The 24,622-nt window shown below is 47.9% G+C and overlaps 3 protein-coding genes and 1 pseudogene across 4 annotated transcripts in view; 3 read left to right on the top strand and 1 right to left on the bottom strand.

The window, feature by feature from the left end:
- LOC119951547 overlaps positions 1-2,452 on the top strand; it is a 31,225-nt gene extending 28,773 nt beyond the window's left edge. Inside the window, 2 exon segments of the mRNA XM_038774740.1 lie at positions 149-795; positions 797-2,452. Coding sequence (XP_038630668.1) covers positions 149-795; positions 797-1,445 — 1,296 coding nt within the window. The 3' untranslated portion in view covers positions 1,446-2,452.
- LOC119951358 (zinc finger protein 229-like) overlaps positions 1-24,622 on the top strand; it is a 394,086-nt gene that overhangs the window by 167,585 nt on the left and 201,879 nt on the right. The gene's annotated exons all lie outside the window — the stretch shown is intronic.
- On the bottom strand, positions 9,165-10,555 carry LOC119951548 (zinc finger protein 229-like). Its single transcript, XM_038774741.1, has one exon. It carries the CDS (start codon positions 10,398-10,400, stop codon positions 9,165-9,167), a length of 1,236 nt encoding a protein of 411 aa, XP_038630669.1. The 5' UTR covers positions 10,401-10,555.
- LOC119951381 lies at positions 20,096-21,461 on the top strand (annotated as a pseudogene).

Genomic DNA, 24,622 nt, shown 5'->3' on the forward strand with positions numbered 1-24,622 from the left:
GAAAAGCACCGAGACACACACACCCGAGTGAGAGTGTTCCAGAGCACTGACTGTGGAAAGAGCTTTAACCAGTTATACAGCCTGAAAAAACATCACACCATTCACAGCAGGAATAGACTGTTCTGTGTGTGAACAAGGCGTGAACTGATTGTCCGACCTGGAGAGACATAAGGAGACCCAAAATATGGAGAAACGATGGGAATGTGGGGACTGTGGGAAGGGATTCAGAGTCCCATCTGCACTGGAGATTCATCGACGCAGTCACACTGGGGAGAGACCATTCACCTGCTCTCAGTGTGAGAAGGGATTCACTCAGTATTCTGACCTGCAGACACACCAGCGAGTTCACACCGGGGAGAGGCCGTTCACCTGCTCTCAGTGTGAGAAGGGATTCAGTCAGTTATCCAGTTTGCGGACACATCAGCGAGTTCACACTGGGGAGAGACCGTTCAACTGCTCTCGGTGTGGGAAGGGATTCATTCAGTTAATCAGCCTGCAGATACATGAGCGAGTTCATACTGGTGAGTGGCCGTTCACCTGCTCTCAGTGTGGGAAGGGATTCATTTCCTCATCCAACCTGCAGATACACCAGCGACTTCACACTGGGGAGAGGCCGTTTACCTGCTCTCAGTGTGGGAAAGGATTCATTTCCTCATCCAACCTGCAGATACACCAGCGAGTTCACACTGGGGAAAGGCCGTTTACCTGCTCTCCATGTGGGAAGGGATTCACTCAGTTATCCCACCTGCAGATACACCAGCGAGTTCATACTGGGGAAAAACCGTTCACCTGCTCTGTGTGAGAAGGGATTCACTCAGTTGATCAGCCTGCAGATACACCAGCGAACTCACACTGGGGAGAGGTCGTTCACCTGCTCTCAGTGTGGGAAGGGATTCACTCGGTTAGACAACCTGCAGTCACACCAGCGAGTTCACACTGGGGAGAGGCCGTTCACCTGCTCACAGTGTGGGAAGAGATTCACTCGCTTATCCCACCTGCAGAGACACCAAAGAGTTCACACTGGGGAGAAGCCATTCACCTGCTCTCAGTGTGGGAAGGGATTCACTCATATGTCCAGCCTGCAGACACACCAGCGAGTTCACACTGGGGAGAGGCCATTCACCTGTTCTCAGTGTGGGAATAGATTCACTTTGTTATCCAACCTGCGGGCACACCGTCGGGTTCACACTGGGGAGAGGCCATTCGCCTGCTCTCAGTGTGAAAAGGGATTCACTCGGTTATCCAACCTACAGAGACACCAGCGAGTTCACACTGGGGAGAAGCCATTCACCTGCTCTCCATGTGGGAAGGGATTCACTCAGTTATCCCATTTGCAGGCATATCAGCGAGTTCACATTGGGGAGAGTTTGTTCACCTGTTGTGAATGTGGGAAGGGATTCCGTGATTCATCGCACCTGCTGAGGCACGAACAAGTTCACAAGTGATTACAGGGGTTGGATTTTGCTGTTATTGTTTATGTTCTGTATTACATCCAGGACTGCATTTTGGTCATTCTGACAGTTGGTCAATGGGGATGGTTGGAGAGATTCTTCTGCTGGACTGGCCGGTGTCACGACTTTGACTCCAGTGGGCTGACGTTCTTTGAGCCTTGTTGTGAATACCTGGTTTCACATTTCACAAGGATCAGAGATTGAAAGTTGGTTTGGAAGTTGGAAGATGTTTCCTTCCCATTTCTGTTTGGATCCCCCTAAAGCATGCCACCTTGCCATGGAGATGGGCAATGGAGGGTACATGGTTCTTTTGTTTAATTTATCTCTGTGTTTCTTGCAGAAGAAAATTATCAAGGTATAGGGCAGGTTATCTGACATGGACTGAGAAACAACATTAAATGGTGTGATGGGAGATGGGCAATAACTAATATTTCTGGGGATTGGTTAGCTCAGTTGGCTGGATGGCTGGTTTATGATACTGAGCGACACCAACAGCGTGGGTTCACCTGCCGTACCGGCTGAGGTCATCCGTGAAGGCCCTGCCCCCTCAACATTGCCCCTCGAGTGAGGTGTGGTGACCGTCAGATTAAATCAGCACCAGTCAGCTCTCTCTCTCTCTCACGCAAAGGGGAATGCTCTGATGGAATTCTGACAATGTACCAGTCAGTAACAAGGTTAAGATACGGGAGTTATGTATACACAAGACCCAAGGACGGTCGATGAGGGGATCTGGAAGACATCATGAGTTCATGACTAACCCCCTAGCTGTCCATGAGCTGATCACGCAGTTCCCTGCTGCCCAGTAACCACTTTCATTGGATCTACCAGTCAATATGTGTCATCTATAATCATTGTGATTGGATCGTGTCCGGCTGAGTTGGGCTGACTAACTATTTGAAATTGTATAAATGATGATGATTCCCTTTGTTCAGTGGAGATGTATCTGCTTTTACCCAGAGGCTTACTCCCCGCCGGTGTTACAACAATAAACCATTTGATGTTTGAAGCAGATCTGAATGTCGAGGGATTCTTTTGGATTCTTTCCCGCTCACAGGAGCATAACCTACTTTTGTATTCAATTCCCCACAATAAACAATAACATTCTATTAGCTTTCCTAATTACTTGCTGTACCTGTATACTAGCCTTTTGTGATTCATGCTCTTGGACACCCAGATCCCTCTGAGTCTCAGAGCTCTGCAATCTTTCACCATTTAGATAATAAGCTTTTTTATTCTTCTGGCCAACACGGACAATTTCACATTTTCCTACATTATTCTCCATTTGGCAGATTTTTTCCCACTCACTTAACCTATCTATATCCCTTTGTAATCTCCTTATGTCCTCTTCACAATTTACTTTCCTCCCTATGGGGGCAGCACAAGTGGATAGCACTGTGGCTTCACAGCGCCAGGGTCCCAGGTTCGACTCCCCGCTGGGTCACTCTCTGTGCGGAGTCTGCATGTTCTCCCCATGTCTGCGTGGGTTTCCTCCGGGTACTCTGGTTTCCTCCCACAGTCCAAAGACATGGTGGTTAGGTGGATTGGCCATGATAAATTGCCCTTAGTGACCAAAAAAAGGTTAGATGTGGTTATTGGGATAGGGTAGAAGTGAGGGCTTAAGTGCGTTGGTGCAGACTTGATGAGCCGAATGGCCTCCTGCACTGTGTGTTCTATCTTTGTATCAGAGAAGCAGGCCATTCAGCTCATCAAACCTACTCTCCCATTCAATACAATCATTCACTTCATTGCCTTTTTCCCCACACTATCCCCATCTCCTTTTGAAATGAAATGAAAATCACTTATTGTCACAAGTAGGCTTCAATGAAGTTACTGTGAAAAGCCCCTAGTCGCCACATTCTGGCACCTGTTCAGGGAGGCTGTTATGGGAATCGAACCGTGCTGCTGGCCTGCCTTGGTCTGCTTTTAAAGCCAGCTATTTAGCCCAGTGTGCTAAACCAGCCCCTTGTGTTATTGGTAGTTAGAAACCTGGCAGTCTCTGCTTTAAACACACTCAATGACTGAGCTCCCACAGCCCTCTGGGGTAGAGAATTCTAAAGATTCACAACCCTCTGAGTAAAGAAATGTCTCCTCCGAGACCGGTCCTAAGTGGCTTCCTCCTTATTTTGACATTGTGTCCCCTGGTTCCAGACTCTCCAACCAGGGGAAACATCTCACCTGCACCAACCCTGTCTATTCCTTTATGGATTTTGTAAGTTTCAATGAGATCACTTCTCATTATTTGAAACTCTAGAGAATACAGGTCAGGTTTCCCCAATCTCTCCTCAAAGGGCAGCCCTGCCATCCCTGGAACAAGTCTGGTGAATGTTTGTTGCGCTCCCACTCTGGCGATAAGGGCAGTAAAACTGTACTCAGTCCTCCAGCTGCAGTCTGACCAAGGTTCTGCACAACAGGTACATTCTGGTCGGTCTCACCACTTTGCTTCCAGTGGGGCTGATGCTCTTTGAGCTTTGGTGTGAATGTTGCTGCTGAAATGATCCACAAGAGATAATGAAGGACATTTATTTTGTCCTGGATAGTATGGGGGAGGCGGTGACCTTGTGGTATTGTTGCTGGATTAGTAATCCAGAGACCCAGGGTAATGCTCTGGGGTCCCAGGTACAAATCCCGTCAGGGCAGATGGTGAAATTTGAATTCAATAAAAATTTGGAATTAAAAGCCTAATGATGACCATGAAACCATTTTGAACCCATCTGGTTCACTGATATCCCTCAAAGAAGGAAATCTGCCCATCCTTACCCAGTCTGGCCCACATGTGACTCCAGACCCACACAGATGCGGTTGACTAACTGTCCCTCACTGAAATGACCCAGCATGTTTAAGGGCAATTATGAATGGGCAACAAATGCTGGCCCAGCCAGCGATACCCACATCCCAAGAAATAATATTTTATCCAACCACGACAGGTAGATCTAAAATAAATACATTTGTCTCTGTTCCATTGAGTCTACAGCACAGGGCCAGGCCAGTCGGCTCAATTGGTCTCTGACAGTATTTATATCAGCTCCAATAAACACGTGGTGCTGGAGCATCTCGGTGTTGCTCTTTTATAACCGCAGTGTGTGCTTACCCCGTATGGTGGACAAATGATCACACAAGTATTTCAGTTCAATCACAGTTTATTTATTAGATACAAGGTTATATACTTAAGTAATCACGCGTTCGTGCACACTAAGACTATAACTATCAATTTAAATGACCTTGACTTAACTTCCAAATGACCGGCTGGTGTAGGGCAGATATGGCCTTATCTGTTTCCTCACTTATGGCGGCTGCAGTTCGAGTAGGTTGCCTGTGCTTGCTGGTCGTCCTACGGTAGATCTCACGGGTCCATGAACTTGGCTGATGTAAGTAGCTGTACTGCAGTCAGAGGTCAGGTGCAGAGCCGGTCCAAGAGAGAGAGAAATGATGGCCGCACTGCCTTTTAAACAGCTTAAGTTTTCGCCAACCCTTTCGTGGGTGGTTTCTGGGTCACTGTCCATCAATTCCTCAGGGCTCCACCCTCTGATCGTTCACATCCAATCAGGGGCTGATACATCACTTCTGGGGTGGCAGTCAGTGGCTAATCCTGGGAGGGCTCCGAGCAGGGCCTTGGTGCCGTTCTGTCTGGAAGATGATGTGATGGACAAGATTGTCCATTGTTCCTTTAATTGCCTTTCAATGGCCCATTTGCAGCTGTGAGTTTCTGCATAAGTCTGGGCTGCGGTTTGCAAATATACAAACTGCAGCTTGTCTGTGTCCCAAGCCTGGCCACACCATCATTCTTTGCGACATTTTAGATGGCCATATAGGTAACAGTGATCATAATATTATAGGGAAGTCAATGTTTATTCATTTTAATAGCTTTTGTTAGTTATGTTCAGTTATCACAGAATCATGGTATATGAAACAATTCACTCAATCCGAAATTGCACAATGTGAGTCTCTGTCTTCAGGTGCACTCGTCCTTGACAAACGACTTGTGCCATATTGTCTGAGGCCAAAGTAGGTTCAGTTTTATGGTTTTACCACAGGACTAGTGCTGAATGAAAATCTGTTACATTTTATTGCAGGATTTGGGGATACACGTTTCTTGTAGTTTAATTCTGTCAATGCTGGAGAAATTCTGTGTCTTAAATTGTGTTCACTTTTCAACTTGCAGCAAAGTTGTCACTTTCCTTCAAATTCGACAACAGATTTTCTCCACTAGTGTGGGTTTTATTCTCAGTTTCTGTAATGGTGTTGTGGTTATGTCATTTCTGTGACTTATTTCTCAGAAATATGTAATTTATGAATGAAAATGGTATTTTGTAATGTGTGTCTTGTTACTTAAACTTTAACAAACCAATCATCTTTATGGATTTATTTTCTGTGTTCAGTAGGAATTACTGTATTAGTTTAGGTTTGTGTATCTTGTGTACTTTCAGTTATTTATATTTAAGTAACTTGCTTCAGTCATCAGCAGTCACTAAGAAGTTACACATGACACCTAAAGATGTATCATCTCAGCACGGTGGCACTATGGTTAGCACAGCCTCTTCACAGCGTCAGAGACCCGGGTTCAATTCTGGCCTTGTGTCACTGTCTGTGTGGAGTTTGCACGTTGTCCCTGTGTCTGCGTGGGTTTCTTCTGGGTGCTCCAGTTTCCTCCAACAGTCCAAAGATGTGCAGGTTAGGTGGGGTTAGGGTGCGGACTGGGCCTAGATAAGGTGTTCTTTCAGAGGGTCGGTGCAGACTTGATGGGCTGAACGGCCTCTTTCTGCACTGTAGGGATTCAGTGGTTCTATGGTATCAGTTAGGATGATGAGCCTGACGAATATTAATCATGAGGAAGTGACACCACAATGAGAAAGTGACATCACACATCAGCAAGGTGACCGATATCCTTCAGAGTCCAATCAGACATTGATCGTGCCCCATTTAACCAATCAGGAACTGATCATGGGCTGCTTGGGCCAATCAGAACCACAGGTTCACTACCATCAGACCATGTGTAGAGGTAATTGCTGGAAAGGGTTAATGAGCTACAATTCTCTGGAGCTCGACACGCAACACAACATGAAGTAAGAGGATGGACTTCAGTCAACAGAACAAGAGATATCGCCACAGTCACCCAGAAGTCGCGAGCTGGTGATCCAGAGTGAAAGGACTGATCCACTGCCTTGGTTGAGTATTGTGATTGAATTGGCAAGTCAATTAAAAGTAGAGGTGTCGGTTAAATTTAGGAAGGGACATACATATTATATATTAGTTGAGTGCCTGGGTCTGTTATAAACACAGGACAGCGGGCAGCACGGTTGTGCAGTGGGTTAGCCCTGCTGCCTCATGGCGCTGTGGTTCCAGGTTTGATCCCAGCCCTGGGTCACTGTCTGTGTGGTGTATGCACATTCTCCCCGTGTTTGGGTGGGTTTCGCCCCCACAACCCAAAGATGTGCAGGCTAGGTGGACTGGCCATGATAAATTGCCCCTTAATTGGAAAAAATGAATTGGGTGTTCTAAAAATGAAAAAGATAAACACAGGAGAGCTCATGAGCAAGTAGTCCAGGACGTGTAGCACTTTCTGATGGGGACACCGGTCTGGAGAGGATTTGGTTGCAGTTTGAGCATGAGAGGGACTTAAAAACATGAAGATGTGGGAAAGGGAAGAAAAGATAGAGAGGGAGAGGAGAAGTGAGGGAGGGAGAAGAAAGAGAGAGAGAGAGAGAGAGAATTACGGTTGGAGTTAAAGGCAGAAGTGAGGAAAGTTAAAAAGGAGGAGTAACCCTTCCCAGTCCAAATCCTAATGGGGATATTTTTAAATTTATACAGGCCCTACCAAAATTTGAGGGGAAAGATGTAGAAATATTCTTCATGGCATTTGAGAAAATAGCAACTCAAATAGAGTTGATGAAGGAAAAGAGAGCATTCCTCATGCAAAGTAAACTGATGGGGAAGTGCAGGAAGTTTATACTTCCCTGTCAGAGGGGCTGTCTCACGGTTACAACAAGATAAAGACTATTCTGGGTGTATTTCAATTAGTTTTGGAGGCATTGAGGCAAAAGCTTTGGAATTTAAGGAAACAACAAGGACAGACTGAAACTGAATTTGAAAAGGTTAAACAGGACAATTTTAATCAGTGGGTATGAGCATCGGGTGTTGAAACCAGCTATGGTGCTCTCAGTAAAATCATTCTCCCAGAAGAATTTAAGAATTCAATAACTTCTGTGATAAGAATCCACACTGAAGACCAAAGGGGGATGACCGCTAGACAAGCAGCAATAATGGCTAACCATTGTGAGCTGATCCATAAATTTAAATCTTTGTTCCGTCAGCCCCATAATTTGGTTAAGGATAGGAAGTGGGAGAGTGAAAGGAAGAGAGGTAGCCAAGGTAAAGAATAGATAGCTGGGAATGCTCGGAGGTCGTCTCCTCAGACCAGGAAGGAAGGGACTGAGCGTGGAGGTGAGACTCAAAGGTCTCAGTGTTACCGTTCCAATAAAGTGGGAAGCATTCGTACAGCCTGTTGGACGTTGTGAGGAAAGCCCATGAGACTTGTTCAGATTCATAAGGAGGATTCTGAACAGGGATCAAAAGTGGAGAATAGCACAGAGCAGACAGTAGCTCTAAGTGAAATTAGGAGACCTGAGGTAAACTCTGCTGTGGAAGCAGGTGTGGTGAATGAGGTCGATGAGAGATATGCAGGGCTTTGATCTGAGAGGAAGATCACCCCATTTTCATCAAATGATGGAGCCAAACCCAAAATTATTTCAAGGGTCACAGGTCCTACACAAACTCTCTTACTGGAGAGGGATTTGTGTTTTCCTCTGAAGAGTTCAATGAAAGCTAAGGGACTGGATTCTCCGCTGTCGAGATTCTCCGTTTCACCGGCAACCCGGGGAATTCCCAATGGCGTGGGGCTGCCCACAATGGGAAACCCCATTGGCCGGCTGGTGAGATGAAGAATCCCGGGGGCCCCCTGCAACATATTTCTGGTATGGCGGGACAGAGAATCCTGCCCAAGGTATTGGTGAATGGGATAAATGGAGATTATATCCCAGTTCCATTGTATAAAGTACAATTGGAGTGTGATTTATTGTCAGGTCATCTGGTTGTCAGAGTGGTTAAGAAGTTGCCTGTAGACAGAATAGACTTACTTTTGGGCAATGATTTGGCAGTTGTGAAGGTTGTAGCTTCACCCATGATTGCAGAGAGTCTGAGGGAAGAAAAGGAGACAAAACAGTTCCAGGAACAGTTTCCAGATGTTTTTCCGCATTGTGTGGTGACCTGGGCAATGGCTAAACAAAGTTCATCACCAGAGATTAAAGTCACGCCACAATCAGATGGTAGAGCAGCCAAAGCTATCCTTGAGAATGAGGATAATTGTGGGGAAGTATTTGCTAGGACTTCATTAACTGCGGCCCAGGACGCAGACCCAGAGTTGTGTAGATTAGCACAGTTAGGTCTCATGGAAGTTGAGGCTGAAATGGCTCCAAAGTGTTATTACATTGAGAACGGAGTTCTGAGGAGGAAGTGGAGACAGCCTCATATACCTGTGGTTGAGGAGTGGATGTTTGTTCATCAGATATCCCAAATATTGTGGGAAATACTGCGGGTAGCACGAGATACCAACGGCAGGACTTGTGGAAATTCGGAAAACCCAGGCATCAGTCAACAGGCATTCTTCCTGGCCAGGACGGCAAAGAATGTAGTGCGATTCTCTCGAATTGGTCGTACCTGTCAGGTAATAGGTAAACCACAACACAGGATTAAACCCGTGCCTTTAATACCCAGACCAGTGTTATAAGAACCGTTTATTCGGGTATTGGTGGGCTGCAGAGGATCATTGTGTAAAATGAAGGCAGGGCTGAGCGGCCTCTCCCCTGTGTGAACTCGCTGATGTCTCTGCAGGTTGGATAATTGAGTGAATCCCTTCCCACACTGAGAGCAGGTGACCGGCCTCTCGCCAGTGTGAACTCGCTGGTGTGTCTGCAGGATGGATAATTGAGTGAATCCCTTCCCACATTGAGAGCAGGTGAATGGCCTCTCCCCAGAATGTACTCGCTGGTGTCTCTGCAGGGTGGATGTTTGAGTGAATCCCTTCCCACATTGGCAGCAGGTGAATGGCCTCTCCCCAGTGTGAACCCGCTGATGTTTCTGCAGAGTGGATGAATGACTGAAACCCTTCCCACACTGCGGGCAGGTGACTGGCCTCTCCCCAGTGTGAACTCGCTGGTGTCTCTGCAGGGTGGATGAATCACTGAATCTCTTCCCACACTGAGAGCAGATAAATGGCCTCTCGCTGGTGTGAACCCGCTGGTGTGTCTGCAGGGTGGAGGAATCACTGAATCCCTTCCCACACTGAGGGCAGGTGAATGGCCTCTCCCCAGTGTGAACTCGTTGATGTCTCTGCAGATTAGACGACTGAGTAAATCGCTTCCCACACTGAGAGCAGGTGAACGGCCTCTCCCCAGTGTGAACTCGCTGATGTGTCTGCAGGGTGGATGAATCACTGAATCCCTTCCCACACTGAACACAGGTGAACGGTCTCTCCCCAGTGTGAATTCGCTGATGTGACTGCAGGCTGGATAATCGCATGAATCCCTTCCAACACTGAGGGCAGGTGAACGGTCTCTCCCCAGTGTGAACCCTTTGGTGTATCTGTAGGTTGGATGACTGAATAAATCCCTTCCCACACTGAGGGCAGGTGAACGGCTTCACCCCAGTGTGAACTCGCTGATGTCTCTGGAGGTTGGATGAATTACTGAATCCTTTCCCACACTGAGAGCAGGTGAATAGTGTTTCCCCCGTGTGAACTCGCTGGTGTGACTGCAGACAGACTAAATGAGTGAATCCCTTCCCACACACAGAGCAGGTGAATGGCCTCTCCCCAGTGTGAATGCGTCGATGAGTTTCCAGCGCAGATGGGACTCTGTATCCCTTCCCACAGTCCCCACATTTCCAAGGTTTCTCCATGTTTTGTTACTCCTTGGGTCTCTCCAGGTTTCCTGGTCAGTTGAAGCCTCGTCCATACACAGAACACGTGTACAATCTCTCCCCGCTGTGAATGGTGTGATGTTTATTCAAGCTGTGTAACTGGTTAAAGCTCTTTCCACAGTCAGTGCTCTGGAACACTCTCATTCGGGTGTGTGTGTGTCTCGGTGCTTTTCCAGTCGCACTGATGTTTAAAATCTTTTGAAGTCAACAGATCGGTAAACCATTCTCCCTCTGGATTCAAAGACCAATGATATTTAGGCCCCGATAAATTGAGTGAGTCTGTGAGACCGAGACATGATGTTTGAGATTTCTGTCTGTAATTCCTCCTCTTCTAATATCCTGTAAAACTGTTTGGAAAAGATATTGCAGTCAGCATAAGATTGAAATTCAGAACAGACAATTCTACTTACAATGGAACATTCTTTCCTCGCCCATTCCCCCAAAGCTGTAAATCTCCATCCCACACACTCTCCCTCCATTCTCACTCTGCTGTATCTAATATTCGCCCTCCCAATTCTCCTGAAGGTGCTGATTCAGGCTGATTAACAGATCCATGCTCACTGCTTCCTGTCCTGGATACGGAAACCATAACAAATCGGAGTTGCAGTCGGCCATTCGGCCCATCGAGCCTGCTAACCATTCAATGAGATCATTGGCCAATCTACCTCAGCACCATTTTCTCACACTATCCCCCGTATCCTTTGATATCTTCAATATCTAGAAACCTATCAATCTTTGTCTTGGAAAGACTTGATGACTGAGGCTCCACAGTCCTCTGGGGTACAGAATTCCAAAGCTTCACAACATCCTTGAGTGAAGAAATCCCTCCTCATCTCAGCTTTATTTTCATTTTCCCACCTGTTCCCCATAACCTTCTTCAATCAGAAATCTATCCAACTAATCCGTAAAAATATTCAATTACCCTCGCCCTCCCTGTGGAAGAGAAATCCAGAGACTAACAACCATCTGATGGAAGAGATCATTGGAAATATATAACAGTTATTATACTATATTAAACAGGTAGAAATAATAATAAATGTGCTTTATTACAGAACTCTGAATAATATATCGAATGCATACCATATAACAACACTAGACATATCATACGGGGTGGCACAGTAGCACAGTGTTTGGCACTGTTGCTTCACAGCACCAGGGTCCCAGGTTCGATTCCCAGCTTGGGTCACTGTCTGTGTAGAGTCTGCACATTCTCGCCATGTCTGTGTGGGTTTCCTCCGGGTGCTCCGGTATCCTCTCACCAGTCCTGAAAGACGTGCTTCTTAGGTAAATTGAACATTCTGAATTCTCCCTCCGTGAACCCGAACAGGCACCGGACTGTGGCGACAGCGGGCTTTTCACAGTAACTTCATTGCAGTGCTAATGTAAGCCTACTTGTGACAATAATAAAGATTATTATTATGATTATCTCTGTCCGATATTAATTTACTGTCACCTTAAATGTCAGCCATCTCCTGGGGAAACCAGCCCTTTAATTGTGAACATGAGGAAAGAGTCCATCCTTTTGGACAGACAAATAAATGTGTCAAGCTGAGGGAGCAAAGGATGAGAGAGAGAGACCCGAGTCTGAACCCTCCCTGGATTCACTTCCTTTCCCTTCAGTTGCTGCAAGTGACCAATTGAAGGTGAGAATGAGAAAAGAAATGGAAAGGGAGAGAAAAGAAAATGTTTTACTCACAGATGTTGGAGACAGGAGGAGGTTTCAGTCTACGTGAAGTCCAATCTTCAATCACTCTCATTGGCTGCAGGACCAGAGTCCTTCCGGTCGTCCAACTCTTTCCATTGGTCAACACCAATACTGGACGGTCAGGAGGTGGTCTCTCCCTCGCACATGCTCAGTTCACCTTCTCCCTTGGACATGCGCAGTCACTGGCCGGGGGGAATGAGGTGAGCGGCTTCTCGCTCTCGGCGGAGACGTCAGCCGGTTGCCTGGAAACGTTGTCACGAGGAAGGAGAACAAGAGTGGTGACCCGGCTGGGAGCCTGCGCCGAGACTGATTCCTATTGGCTGATTCAAGCTCTCACACAATTACAGGTTCTGGTTTCCCCAGTAGGTGGCTGACTTTTCAGGAGACAGTAAATTAATATCGGCCAGGAAGCAGTGAGCAGGGATCTGTCAATCAGCCTGAATCAGCATCTTCAGGAGAATTGGGAGAGTGAATATTAGATACAGCAGAGTGAGAATGGAGGGAGAGTGTGTGGGATGGAGATTTACACCTTTTGGGGAATGAGAGAGGAAAGAATGTTCCAGAGAAACTACAATTGTCTGTTCTGAATTTCTATCCTGTACTGACAGTGATACATTTTTAAAACTCCTTTTAGAGGATATCAGAAGGAGAGGATTTGCAGACAGAAACCTCACACCAAACATCAGCTGCAGATCTGCTCTATTCATTAGCCTTTAATTGTTGGATAACCATTTGTCTATTCTGTCTGCTGCAGAAAATTTTATGAATCAACATGACTGGAAAAGCACCGAGATACACATACAGCCGAGTGATAGTGTTCCAGAGCACAGAATGGGAAAGAGCTTGAATCAGTTATATAGCTTGAAGAAATCATAAAGAATTGGTGCAGGGAAAGACCCAACACGAGTTGTGTGTGGACAAGACTTCAACAAATGAATTGAATGTTGAGAGGCAGAAAGACACCCGCAAGGAGAAACAATGGAAATATAGGGAAAGTGGGAAAGGATTCATAACCCCCACTGAGGCTGGAAATTCACCAGTCCTGGTGGGTATTTTTCATCCTATATTAAATTATAAGTTATTGTTTTATTTGTTCATGGATGTGGGCATCGCTGGCTAGGCCAGCATTTATTGCCCATCTCTGAGGACATGTTAGAGACAACCACATTACTGTGGGGCTGGAGTCACATATAGGCCAGACCAGGTAAGAATGACAGATTTTCTTCCCTAAAGGACACTAGTGAACCAGATGGGGTTTTACAACAATTGACAATGGCTTCATGGTCATCATTGGACTTTTAACTCCAGATTTTTATTTAATTCAAATTCCACCATCTGCCCTGGTGGGATTTGAACCCAGGTCCCCAGAGCATCACCCTGGGTCTCTGGATTACTAATACAGCAACAATACCACTACGTCACTGTCTCCACATAATTAGGGTAGGGACTTTGTTGATTTATTGTTTAAATATATGGTATTCTTTTCAAATTAAAAGGGTTTACTCATGGCAGGAGAGCTCAAAGCCATGGTTTGGTCCTCTTGCTCCATGTGGGAATCCAGGTGCATTTCCAGTTCCCGGGACCAGCATTGTGTGCAGGAAGTGTGTCCAGCTGCAGCTCCTGGAAGCTCGGGTATCAGAGCTGGAACGGCGGCTGTGGAGCATCCCCGAGTCTGAGAGCATCGTGAGGCATGTTTAGAGAGGTGGTCACACCGCAGCTGAAGGAACTTGAGGAAGGAAGGGAATGGGTGACCGCCAGGCAGTCCAAGAGAAAGAGACAGGTAGTTCAGGAGTCTCCTGGGGTCCCGCTCGCTAATCGGTATTCCATTTTGGAGGCTGATAAGGCTGGTTCCTCCAGGGAGTATGAACAGAGGCAAGTTTCTGGCACCACAAGCAGCCTGTCTGTACAGGAGAGGGGAAAGAGAGGAAGAGCAATAACAATAGGGCATCCTTTTGTATCTGGAAAACCTCAGATATGTCAACCAGTATTTTAATCAAACTTCTACCCAGGTGTCTTTTAATAGTGAGGAGAAAAATGGACAAAATACAATCTTTATTGAACAAAGTTAATCCGTAAATTAACCCAAGTTTGTATACAAGAAATATCCAGGATTCGGCTATACTACCCACAAAGGTGGCTGGATTGAACTGTAGATCCAATCCTCAAGCCTCTCTGGTCCATCATCACTAAGTTAGTCTCGCTGGCAGCTTCCTCCCTCCTTCCTTCTCTGGTCAGTCTGGGGTTGGTCAGGGTCATCTCCAACATCAGGTTTTCACTGCTGGTGTGCTTTGGACATCTATTTTTATCCTCCTTCCTCCCCGCCTTTTCCAGAAACTACTCTGGCTTCTGGCCAATGAGATCTCGGGAGAGGGTCCCAACAGCCAATGGGTTTCTTGATGTCTGCTTGACAGGAGACTGAGCCCCGCCCCAGGTGTCCACCTCTGTGGTGTTTGCTGGCACATAACCTGTTGTTCTGGGTGCACAAGAGTCTGGCTCGATCTGGGACACTGACAATGGGCTTGTGCAATGAATAGAGTGCAATGATCTGTTGATGACGAGTTGGTAGGGCAGTTCCAGACATGTCGGAGTCTGTATATTCGAACTTGACCAAGTTTGAATTTCCAGCAGGCCATTTGCTGGTGCTGACTCGTTTAACTTAAAATGTCGAATTCTTTAATTTCGGATTTCCAATTTTAATGGAGCTTAAAACTAGGCCGGCTAGGTCACCACAGTCCCTTCTTTTGATTCAGTGAGCATCAGTGAACATTTAAGGGTCAATAAATTAATATCGGCCAGAGATATGTCGAGTGTTGTTATATGGTACAGATTAGATATATTATTTATGGTTCAGTACAGTACATATAATTTTTATTTCTCGTATTGTAATATTGACTATAACTACGTCATATATTTTCAGTAATCTGTTACCTCAGAGGGTTGTTAATCTCGGGATTTCTCTTCCTCAGGGGCCAGTGGAGTCTGGAGGTCATTGAATATATTCAAGGATGAGTTAGACAAATTTCTTTTTTTAATTTGAAGTACCCAGTCTTTTTTTTCCCTTTGGACATGTGCAGTTCCGGTCCATCTGCCCACATGGCAGATGGAGCGAATTCTCCAGCATGGGGGATATTGGGAGCTGCGGCCGCCATTACTCATCCAGCCCAGTCTCCACCTCCTGGACTGGGATGAAAAGTGGAGGGGTGGGCATTGACCAGAACCTTACACGAAGCACATGTGGATAGTCACTGGATTGGATTTTGACTCTTGCCCACCCTGACCAAAACATTTTTGAACTTAAAAGTACCCAATTCATTTTTTATCCAATTAAACGTCAATTTAGTTTGGCCGATCCACCTACAGCACATCTTTGGGTTGTGGATATGGGACCCACGGAGACACGAGGTGAATGTGCAGATTCATGAGCCGGAGCCGGAATCAAACCTCGGCGCCGTGAAGTTAGACAGATTTCCGATTGACGAGGGAGTTGAGTATCATGGGGAACAGGTCGGAAAATTAAGTGAAAGTGAAGATGAGGAGTGAATTCTTCATTCGAGGATGCGGTGAAGCTTTGGAATTCTCTGCTCCAGACGTCTGTCAGCAAGTATTTTCCATTTCGCGATTGATAGCTTTCGAGATAGTGAAGATTGATGGAACCATCAATTCATTAGACACGTGCTTTAAGATACGAACAGTGGTTTTAATCAACTTACAACAGATCCAGCCTGTTCCGCGTTGAACTCTCGATGAACTGAATAACTGGCTCTGAGTATTGGTATTTATACAGCAGTCCAGGGGGTGGAGCCCTGTACAAACGCCTAAACATTCCCAACGCTACTCACCCTAGTGGTCGGGCAATGCAACTGCGCTTACAAATGCATGGTCTCATGTATATACAATACAGTGTGAATTACGGAGTTACATTCACCACATTCACCCCTACAAAATAATCAAGTCCAGCGGGGGTGGTGGTTCATAAATTGAGTCTGTCCGGTGGTCGAACTGTCCGCTGCGATCTGCGGAGCACCGGGGTTGCAGCCTCCTGCGGTGGCTGGACGGGTGTTGTGGGTTGGGGTACGATGGCGGACTCCAGGGAAGATCTCGTCCAAGCTCCATACACGTCTGGTTGGACTGGGGGCTGGGGGTTAGCTGGTGCGGGTGCGCGGTACAGGTGGAGCGAACTAGTGGGCTCGGGAGCGCGAGGGGGCGGCTGGGTGGGGTCTAGGGTGAGGGGTGCATCTGTAGTGATAGAGGGGATGCTGGATCCGGCGGGTGCAAGGTCCCGGAGGGATACGGTGTCCTGACACCGTCAGGGAACTCGACAAAGGTGTACTGGGGGTTGGAGTGAAGCAGGCGCACCTTCTCTACAAGGGGGTCGGTTTTGTGCGCCCTGACGTGCTTCCTGAGGAGTACAGGGCCCGGTTTCTTCAGCCATGCCGTGAGAGAGAACCCCGTGGTAGTGCCCCTGGAAAAACTAAAGAGCCGCTCGTGAGGGGTCTGATTGGTCGCTGTGCATAAGAGGGACCTGATAGAGTGGAGCGCATCTGGGAGGACTTCCTGCCAATGGGAGACTGGAGATTCCTGGACCGGAGGGTCAGTAGGACGGTCTTCCAGACCGTCGCATTCTCCCTCTCCACCTGCCCGTTCCCCCTGTGGTTGTAGCTGGTAGTCCTGCTCGAGGCGATGCCCTTGTCGACCAGGTACTGACGCAGTTCGTCGCTCATGAAGGACGAACCCCGGTCGCTGTGCACGTAGCTGGGGAAACCAAATAGGGTGAAGATACTGTGCAGGGCCCTAATGACTGTGTGGGAGGTCATATTGGGGCACGGGATAGCAAATGGGAAGCGGGAGAACTCATCTATGGCGTTTAAGAAGTAAACGTTCCTGTTAGTTGAGGGGAGTGGCCCTTTGAAATCGACCGCGAGGCGTTCAAAGGGCCTAGAAGCCTTGACCAGGTGGGCCCTGTCTGGTCTATAGAAGTGCGGTTTGCACAGATCGGGCAGTCTCTGGTGACGGCTTTTACCTCCTCAGTGGAGAAAGGCAGATTTCGGGCTTTGATGGAGTGGGAGCCGGGTGACCCCCGGGTGGCAGAGGTCGTTGGGCGATCTGGTTTACCATGTCTGCAATCCTGGGGAGGGGATACGCGTCAAGGAGCGTAAATCTATTTATGGTCTGACTATAGTCGACAACCATACGGAATTTTTCTCCGGTCTTGACGACCACCACCTGAGCTCTCCAGGGGCTGTTGCTGGCCTCTATGATCCCCTCACTGAGAAGCCTTCGGACCTCCGATCGGATGAACACCCTATCCTCCAGGCTGTACTGCCTGCTGCGAGTGGCTACGGGTTTACAGTCCGGGGTGAGGTTGGCAAAGAGAGGAGGGGGGAGATTCGCAACGTGGCTAGGCTGCAGATAGTGAGTGGGGCCAGGGGTCCGCCGAAACTGAGGGTGAGACTCTTGAGATTACACTGGAAATCAAGGCCTAATAAGAGTGGGGCGCAGAGTTCGGGCAGGACGTAGAGCTGGAATTTGGCATAGCTAGCGCCTTGGATCTGGACAGAGTGGGAGCCCGAAGCGAGGGAGATAGTTTGCTGCGCGGGGAAAACGGGGAGCGAACAGCGTCTTACCAGATCTGGGTGTATGAAGCTCTCAGTGCTCCCGGAGTCGAAAAGGCACGGCGTGCTGTACCCGTTAATTTGGACCGTCGCCATCGAGTTTCGCAGATGCTTCGGGCGCGATTGGTCCAGGGTGACTGCGCTGAGTTGCGGGTCGTCGGCGGCTCGATCAGCTGTGCTGGAGTGGCCCCGTGATGACTGCCCTCTGAGTTCGTAGTCGTCGAGGTGAGTTTCAGAGTTTGAAGGGGATGGATCCCAAGATGGCCGCCCCCATGAGTCGCACATGGCCAGCCGCAGGAGGAGGATTGCCAAGATGGCCGCCCCCATGAGTCGCACATGGCCGGCCGCATGGAGGAGGATTGCCAAGATGGCTGCCCTCATGAGTCGCACATGACGCGGGGGGGCGGAGTCGGCATACAGGCTGCAGCATTTCGGGGCCTGTGGGCCTGTGAATTCAGGGAACGAGTGCTTTGAGCCGTGGGAGGGTTAGAGGCTGGGGCTTTCATCGCTAGAAACACTCTGGCATAGTGTCCTTTTCACCGCACGCAGGTCGCGTTGCGGGCTGGGCAGTGCTGACGCGAGTGCTGATCCTGGCCGCAAAAGTGGCAGGCTGGAGCAGCATTGTGGCTGGGTGGCCGCGTGGCGCAGGCCTGGGGGAGTCGCTGGTCGGGGGCCCATGACGGGGTCGCGGGGAACGAGGTGAGGCTGCGGAAGGAGACCTCCATAGTGGTAGCAAGTTCAACAGTCGCTTCAAGATTTAGGGCCCCCTTTTCCAGCAGTCGTTGGCGCACGTAATTTGACCTAAGGCCTGCAACAAGGTATCGCGTACAGCAAGTTCTCTATGTTCTGCCGCAGTAACCGCCTGGTAATTACAGTCACTAGATAAAGTTTTAAGCTCTCTCAGGAATTCTGCGAGCGGTTCCGTAGGCCGCTGGCGGCGAGTAGTAAACACGTGTCGCGCGTAGACCTCATTTACAGGCCTTACATACATTTTGTCGAGTAGCGCTAGGGCTCAGTATACGAACCGGCGCAGTTTAATTGAGTAGAGATTCTGTGGCTCACCCTCGCGTGCAGTAGGCTCAGTTTCTGCTCCTCTGTTGTTTCGGCTGTGCTTGCTTCCGCCAGGTAGGCTTTAAAACACCGCAGCCAATGAGAAAAAAATTCTTTTGCCTCTGCATCCTGTGGGTCGAGTTCCAGTCGCTCAGGCTTGAGGGCTGATCCCATGATTGATCCTGACTGTTTCTTAAGTCGATTAAATTGATGGAACCATCAATTCACTAGACATGTGCTTTAAGATATGAACAGTGGTTTTAATTACTTATAACAGAGCCAGCCTGTTCCGCGTTGAACTCTCGATGAACTGAATGACTGGCTCTGAGCATTGGTATTTATACAGCAGTCCAGGGGAGGAGTCATGGGCGGAGCCAAGGGTGGAGCCCTGTACAAACTCCTAAGCATTCCAGCGTACTCCCCCTAGTGGTCGGGCAACGCAACTGCGCTTACAAATGCATGGTCTCATGTATATACAGCACAGTGTGAATTACGGAGTTACATTCACCACAAAGATATCAAGGGATATGGGAGATAGTGTGGGAAAATAGTGTTGAGATCGGCAATTGAGCTCAACAAAGGGTTCAGCAAGTTTAATGGGCCAAATGGCTGACTGCAGCTCCTATTTGTTATGGTCACTGTGTCCAGGACAGGAAGCAGTGAGCAGGGATCTGTCAATCAGCCTGAATCAGCACCTTCAGGAGAATTGGGAGGGTGAATATTAGATACAGCAGAGTGAGAATGGAGGGAGAGTGTGTGGGATGGAGATTTACAGCTTTTGGGAAGAGAGAGGGAAGAATGTTCCATCGGAAGCAGAATTGTCTGTTTTGAATTCCTGCCCTGTACTGACAGTGATGACTTTTTTCAATTGTTTTTCCAGGATATTAGAAGAAGAGGAATTACAGACAGAAATCTCAAATGTCACGTCTTGATCTGACAGAATCACTTGATTCCTTGGGACACACAAGCAGGTGAGAGTGTTCCAGAGCACTGACTGTGGAAAGAGCTTCAACCAGTTACACTGTCTGAAAAAAACATTGCACCATTCACAGCGGGGAGGGACTGTACACGTGTTCTGTGTGTCGGTAAGGTTTCGATTGTCCAACCTGGAGAGACACAAGGAGAACCAAAACATGGAGAAACCGTGGAAATGTGGGGATTGTGGGAAGAGATTCAGTGCCCGATCTAAGCTGGAGTTTCATCGACGCATTCACACTGGGGAGAGGCCGTTCAGCTGCTCTGTGTGAGAAGGGATTTTTCAGTTATCCGGCCTGAAAACACACCAGCGAATTCACACTGGGGAGAAACCGTTCACCTGCTCTCAGTGTGGGAAGGGATTCGTTCAGTTATCCGGCCTGAAGACACACCAGCGAGTTCACACTGGGGAGAAACCGTTCACCTGCTCTCAGTGTGGGAAGGGATTCGTTCAGTTATCCGGCCTGAAGACACACCAGCGAGTTCACACTGGGGAGAAACCGTTCACCTGCTCTCAGTGTGGGAAGGGATTCGGTGATTCCTCCAACCTGCGGACACACCAGCGAGTTCATACTGGGGAGAAACCGTTCACCTGCTCTCAGTGTGGGAAGGGATTCAGTCAATTATCCCAGCAGACACACCAGCGAGTTCACACTGGGAAAGGCCGTTCACCTGCTCTCAGTGTGGGAAGGGATTCACTCGGTTATCCCACCTGCAGATACACCAGCGGGTTCACACTGGAGAAAGGCCGTTCACCTGCTCTCAGTGTGGGAAGGGATTTATTCAATTATCCAACCTTAAGAAACACCAGCGAGTTCACACTGGGGAGAAGCCATTCAGCTGCTCTCAGTGTGAAAGAGATTCACTCAGTTGTCCAACCTGCAGACACACCAGCGAGTTCACACTGGGGAAAGGCCGTTCACCTGCTCTCAGTGTGGGATGGGATTCACTCGGTTATCCACCCGGCAGAGACATCAACGAGTTCACACTGGGGAAAGGCCGTTCACCTGCTCTCAGTGTGGGAAGGGATTCACTCAGTTATCCAGCCTGCAGAGACATCAACAAGTTCACACTGGGAAACCGCGTCCGTTCAGCTGCTCTCAGTGTGGGAAGGGATTTTTTCAATTATCCACCCTGAAGAAACATCAGAGGGCTCACACTGGGGATGCCGTTCACCTGCTCTCAGTGTGGGAAAGGATTCATTTACTCATCCAGCCTGCAGACACACCAGCGAGTTCACACTAGGGAGAGGCCGTTCACCTGCTCTCAGTGTGAGAAAGGATTCAGTTGCTCATCCCACCTGCAGAGACACCAGCGAGTTCACACTGGGGAGAGGCCGTTCACCTGCTCTCAGTGTGGGAAAGGATTCAGATACTCACCCAACCTGCAGAGACACCAGCGAGTTCACTCTTGGAAGAGGCCGTTCACCTGCTCTGTGTGTGGGAAGGAATTCTGTGTTTCCTGGCAGTTACTCAGTCACGAACAACTTCACAAGTGATAATGGGGTGGATTCTGCTGTTACTGTTTCTGCTTCAGTTACATCCAGGACGGCATTTTGTTCATTCTGACAGTTGGTGTTGGAGGGAATTAAAGTTGAGTCCTGGAGACTGTGTTGAACTTCAAGGAAAAGTCTTTGTTTCACATGTATGTGGACATACAGAGGCTCGGGCCTGAATGCTGCAGGTCCCAACGAGTCTCTCTCTCTCCCATTGTACATTGCAATGACCAGTTGTACTGTCCGATGTCGTATTGATATGTTAATTTGTTTTTACAGAGTACAGATAGTTGGATAAATGTAAAACTTAATATTAACATTGATTTGTTTTGGCAGCACCATGGCGCAGTGGGTTACCCCTGTTGCCTCACGGCGCCGAGGTCCCAGGTTCGATCCCGGCTCTGGGTCACTGTCCGTGTGGAGTTTGCACATTCTCTCCGTGTCTGCGTGGGTTTCGCCCCCACAACCCAAAGATATGCAGGCTAGGTGGATTGGCCATGTTAAATTGTCCCTTAATTGGAAACTTTAAATTGGGTACACTAAATTTATTTTTTTTTAAAACATAGATTTTTTGTTTTATTGAATACTGGATGGTCCGTATAATCACATTAAGTACAGAAATTATTTGAAACAAACCTGATAATTGCATCTCCGGCCGATTCTTGGCCCCCATTTAGCATTTCAAAGGGTTGTTCTAACTGTGATGTGGTGTTAACGGCCTCCCTCCATGTTCATCCGAAGATAACCATCTTTCTGGTTTTCTGAGCAGTCTGTCTGTCTCAGTGCAGTTTCCCTGATTATTTTGCTAATTCAAATGGGTTTTTCAGACTTTTGCCATTGTGGGTGTAGATGGCCTGTGTTGATTGCTGCCTGCCTGGATGTCTGAATTAACCGTCCCTATTTTCTAGTGAGGTATGACTTGCCTTTGTGCGTTTGTACATTTATCACATGATTAAACGGAGATGTGAATGGACATGTGAATAAATATACATATAGAAAAACATGGGCCCCGATATTTTCCCACAACAGGCCCCCCTGGATCAAAAATAGACCCAAGATTGCCATGAACCGATAACTGTCGTGGTGCACCCCGCTTGTGTAATAAACTATACCTTGTGGATATCGTTGCCGATCCTCATGGAAGCTCTCCTTCCTCGATCATAATTGAGGACACGGTGCTGGATCCTTCAGGTGGCCTGGCCTCTAGATCACGGAAAGTGTCCTCAACCACCCGCTGTGAGTAACATCCATTAACCTTTTCCCTTCCCGCTGTCATATGCGAACACCTTTAAGAAATAGGTGTTTATTGAATAGCTGTAGTAGGTGTACCTTTATGAAATGGGTGTTTGTCAGATAGCTGCAGTGATGTCAGAGTGTGGGTAGAGCTGGGCTGTCTGTCTTACACTTTCGTTTTTGAGCAGGCAGCTACAGTATATTTTAGTTTCGTTTTGAGAGCCGGATAGCCGCAGGAAAAGCAAACATCTGTATAAGGCTCTATCTCTGCAACCTAAAGACTGTCTCCAGATCATTTGAGGATTTCAAAGTGACTGCTCTCAGTAGTGAATTTAAATCTGATCTCTGTGTTGAAAAGGGTCTTTTGTCTTATGGATGTTGTAAGGAAAGACTAAGGGTTACTTATAGAGTACAGTATTCTTTCGGGGGAGTATTTTAGTTGATGGTTGCTAAGCTGTTTATTGTCTGTGTTTAAAAATGTTAATGGGATTCATAGAATAAACATTGTTTTTGTTTTAAAATACTCTTAGTTCTCTGTGCACCACACCTGTAAAGTGGGCCCTTGTACTCCCCATAACCACACTCTATTAAAAGTTGTGGGTCAGGTGAACTCCATGATACACTTTGGGGTTCTCTAAACCCTGGCCCATAAGAAATTGGGAGCTCGAGGGGGATAAAAATCTATCTATTGGGTTGACTTTGTGAACTTAAAGACAGTGAGGGGTGAGCATATTGTGGTTGTTTTTCAGGTGTGGTATACCAGTTTAAGTAGGAGTGTGTTGTGCACAATGGCTCTTTCAGAGGTTCTGAAATTTTTGGAGGTGGAGACGGTCACACGCAGTACCTTACGAACAGAGACTAAAAATAGGCTTTTAGATTCCCCAAAACATTGCAGTTAACTTACCTGACAGAATACAAAAGAGAACCGGTACTTAAATTGCCTGAGATACAGTCTGACTCATTAGAAATGGCAAAAGTCAGTTTCAAATCAAGCACCTTGAACATGAAAAAGAATTAAGCTGCTTGAATACGCAAGAGAGCAAAAAGAAAGAGAAAAGGAGATACAGATCATGGAAAAACAAAGAGAGAGATGAAAGGGAAAAAGAGAGAGAGTTTGAACTTAGAAAAGGCCATGAAAATCTGGGGACAGTGGAGACGGCATCGGGGGAAACGGGGGCTCGATGGAGGCTCCACTGGGTGGCAACCATCGGTTTCATCCCGGGGAACACGGATGGGGGATTCAGGGGATGGCAAAGGGCGGGCATCAGCAAATTGAGGGACCTGTTTATTGGCGGAGGTTTGCGGGCCTGGGGGAACTGGAAGATAAATTTGGCCTTCCCCAGGGAACATGTTCAGATACCTGTAGGTAAAGGCGTTTGCTAGGCGACAGGTAGAGGGATCCCTTTGCTGCCCTCGCAGGGGACGATGGACAGAGTGCTTTCGGGGGTGTGGGTAGGAGAGGGGAAGGTGTCTGACATCTATAAGGTAATGCAGGAGGTGAAGGAGTCGTCAGTGGAGGAGCTGAAGGCTAAATGGGAGGAACTCGGGAGCAGATAGAGGACGGGACTTGGGCGGAGGCCTTGGAGAGAGTCAACTCCTCTCCTTATGTGCGAGGCTTAGTCTCATCCAATTTAAGGTGCTGCACCGGGCCCACATGTCCGGACTAGGATGAGTAGGTTCTTCGGGGGTGAGGACAGGTGCACCAGATGTTCGGGGATCCTGCGAACCACGCCCATATGTTTTGGGCATGCCAGCACTGGAAGAATTCTGGAAGGGGGTGGCGGGGACGGTGTCGAGGGTGGTTGGATCCAGGGTCAAACCAGGGTGGGGACTCGCGATTTTTGGGGTTGGGGTAGAGCCGGGAGTGCAGGAGGCGAAAGAGGCCGGTGTCCTGGCCTTTGCTCCCTAGTAGCCCGTCGAAGGATTCTGTTACAATGGAAGGATGCAAGGCCCCAAGCGTGGAGACCTGGATCAGTGACATGGCGGGATTTATAAAATTGGAAAAGGTCAAATTTGCCCTGAGAGGATCAATACAAGGGTTCTATAAACGATGGCAGCCTTTTCTGGACTTCCTGGCTCAGAGATAGGTAACTGGGTCAATAGCAGCAGCAAACCCGGGGGGGGGGGGGGG

Source organism: Scyliorhinus canicula, chromosome 17 (genome assembly GCF_902713615.1).
Source record: "Scyliorhinus canicula chromosome 17, sScyCan1.1, whole genome shotgun sequence".
NCBI lineage: Eukaryota > Metazoa > Chordata > Chondrichthyes > Carcharhiniformes > Scyliorhinidae > Scyliorhinus > Scyliorhinus canicula.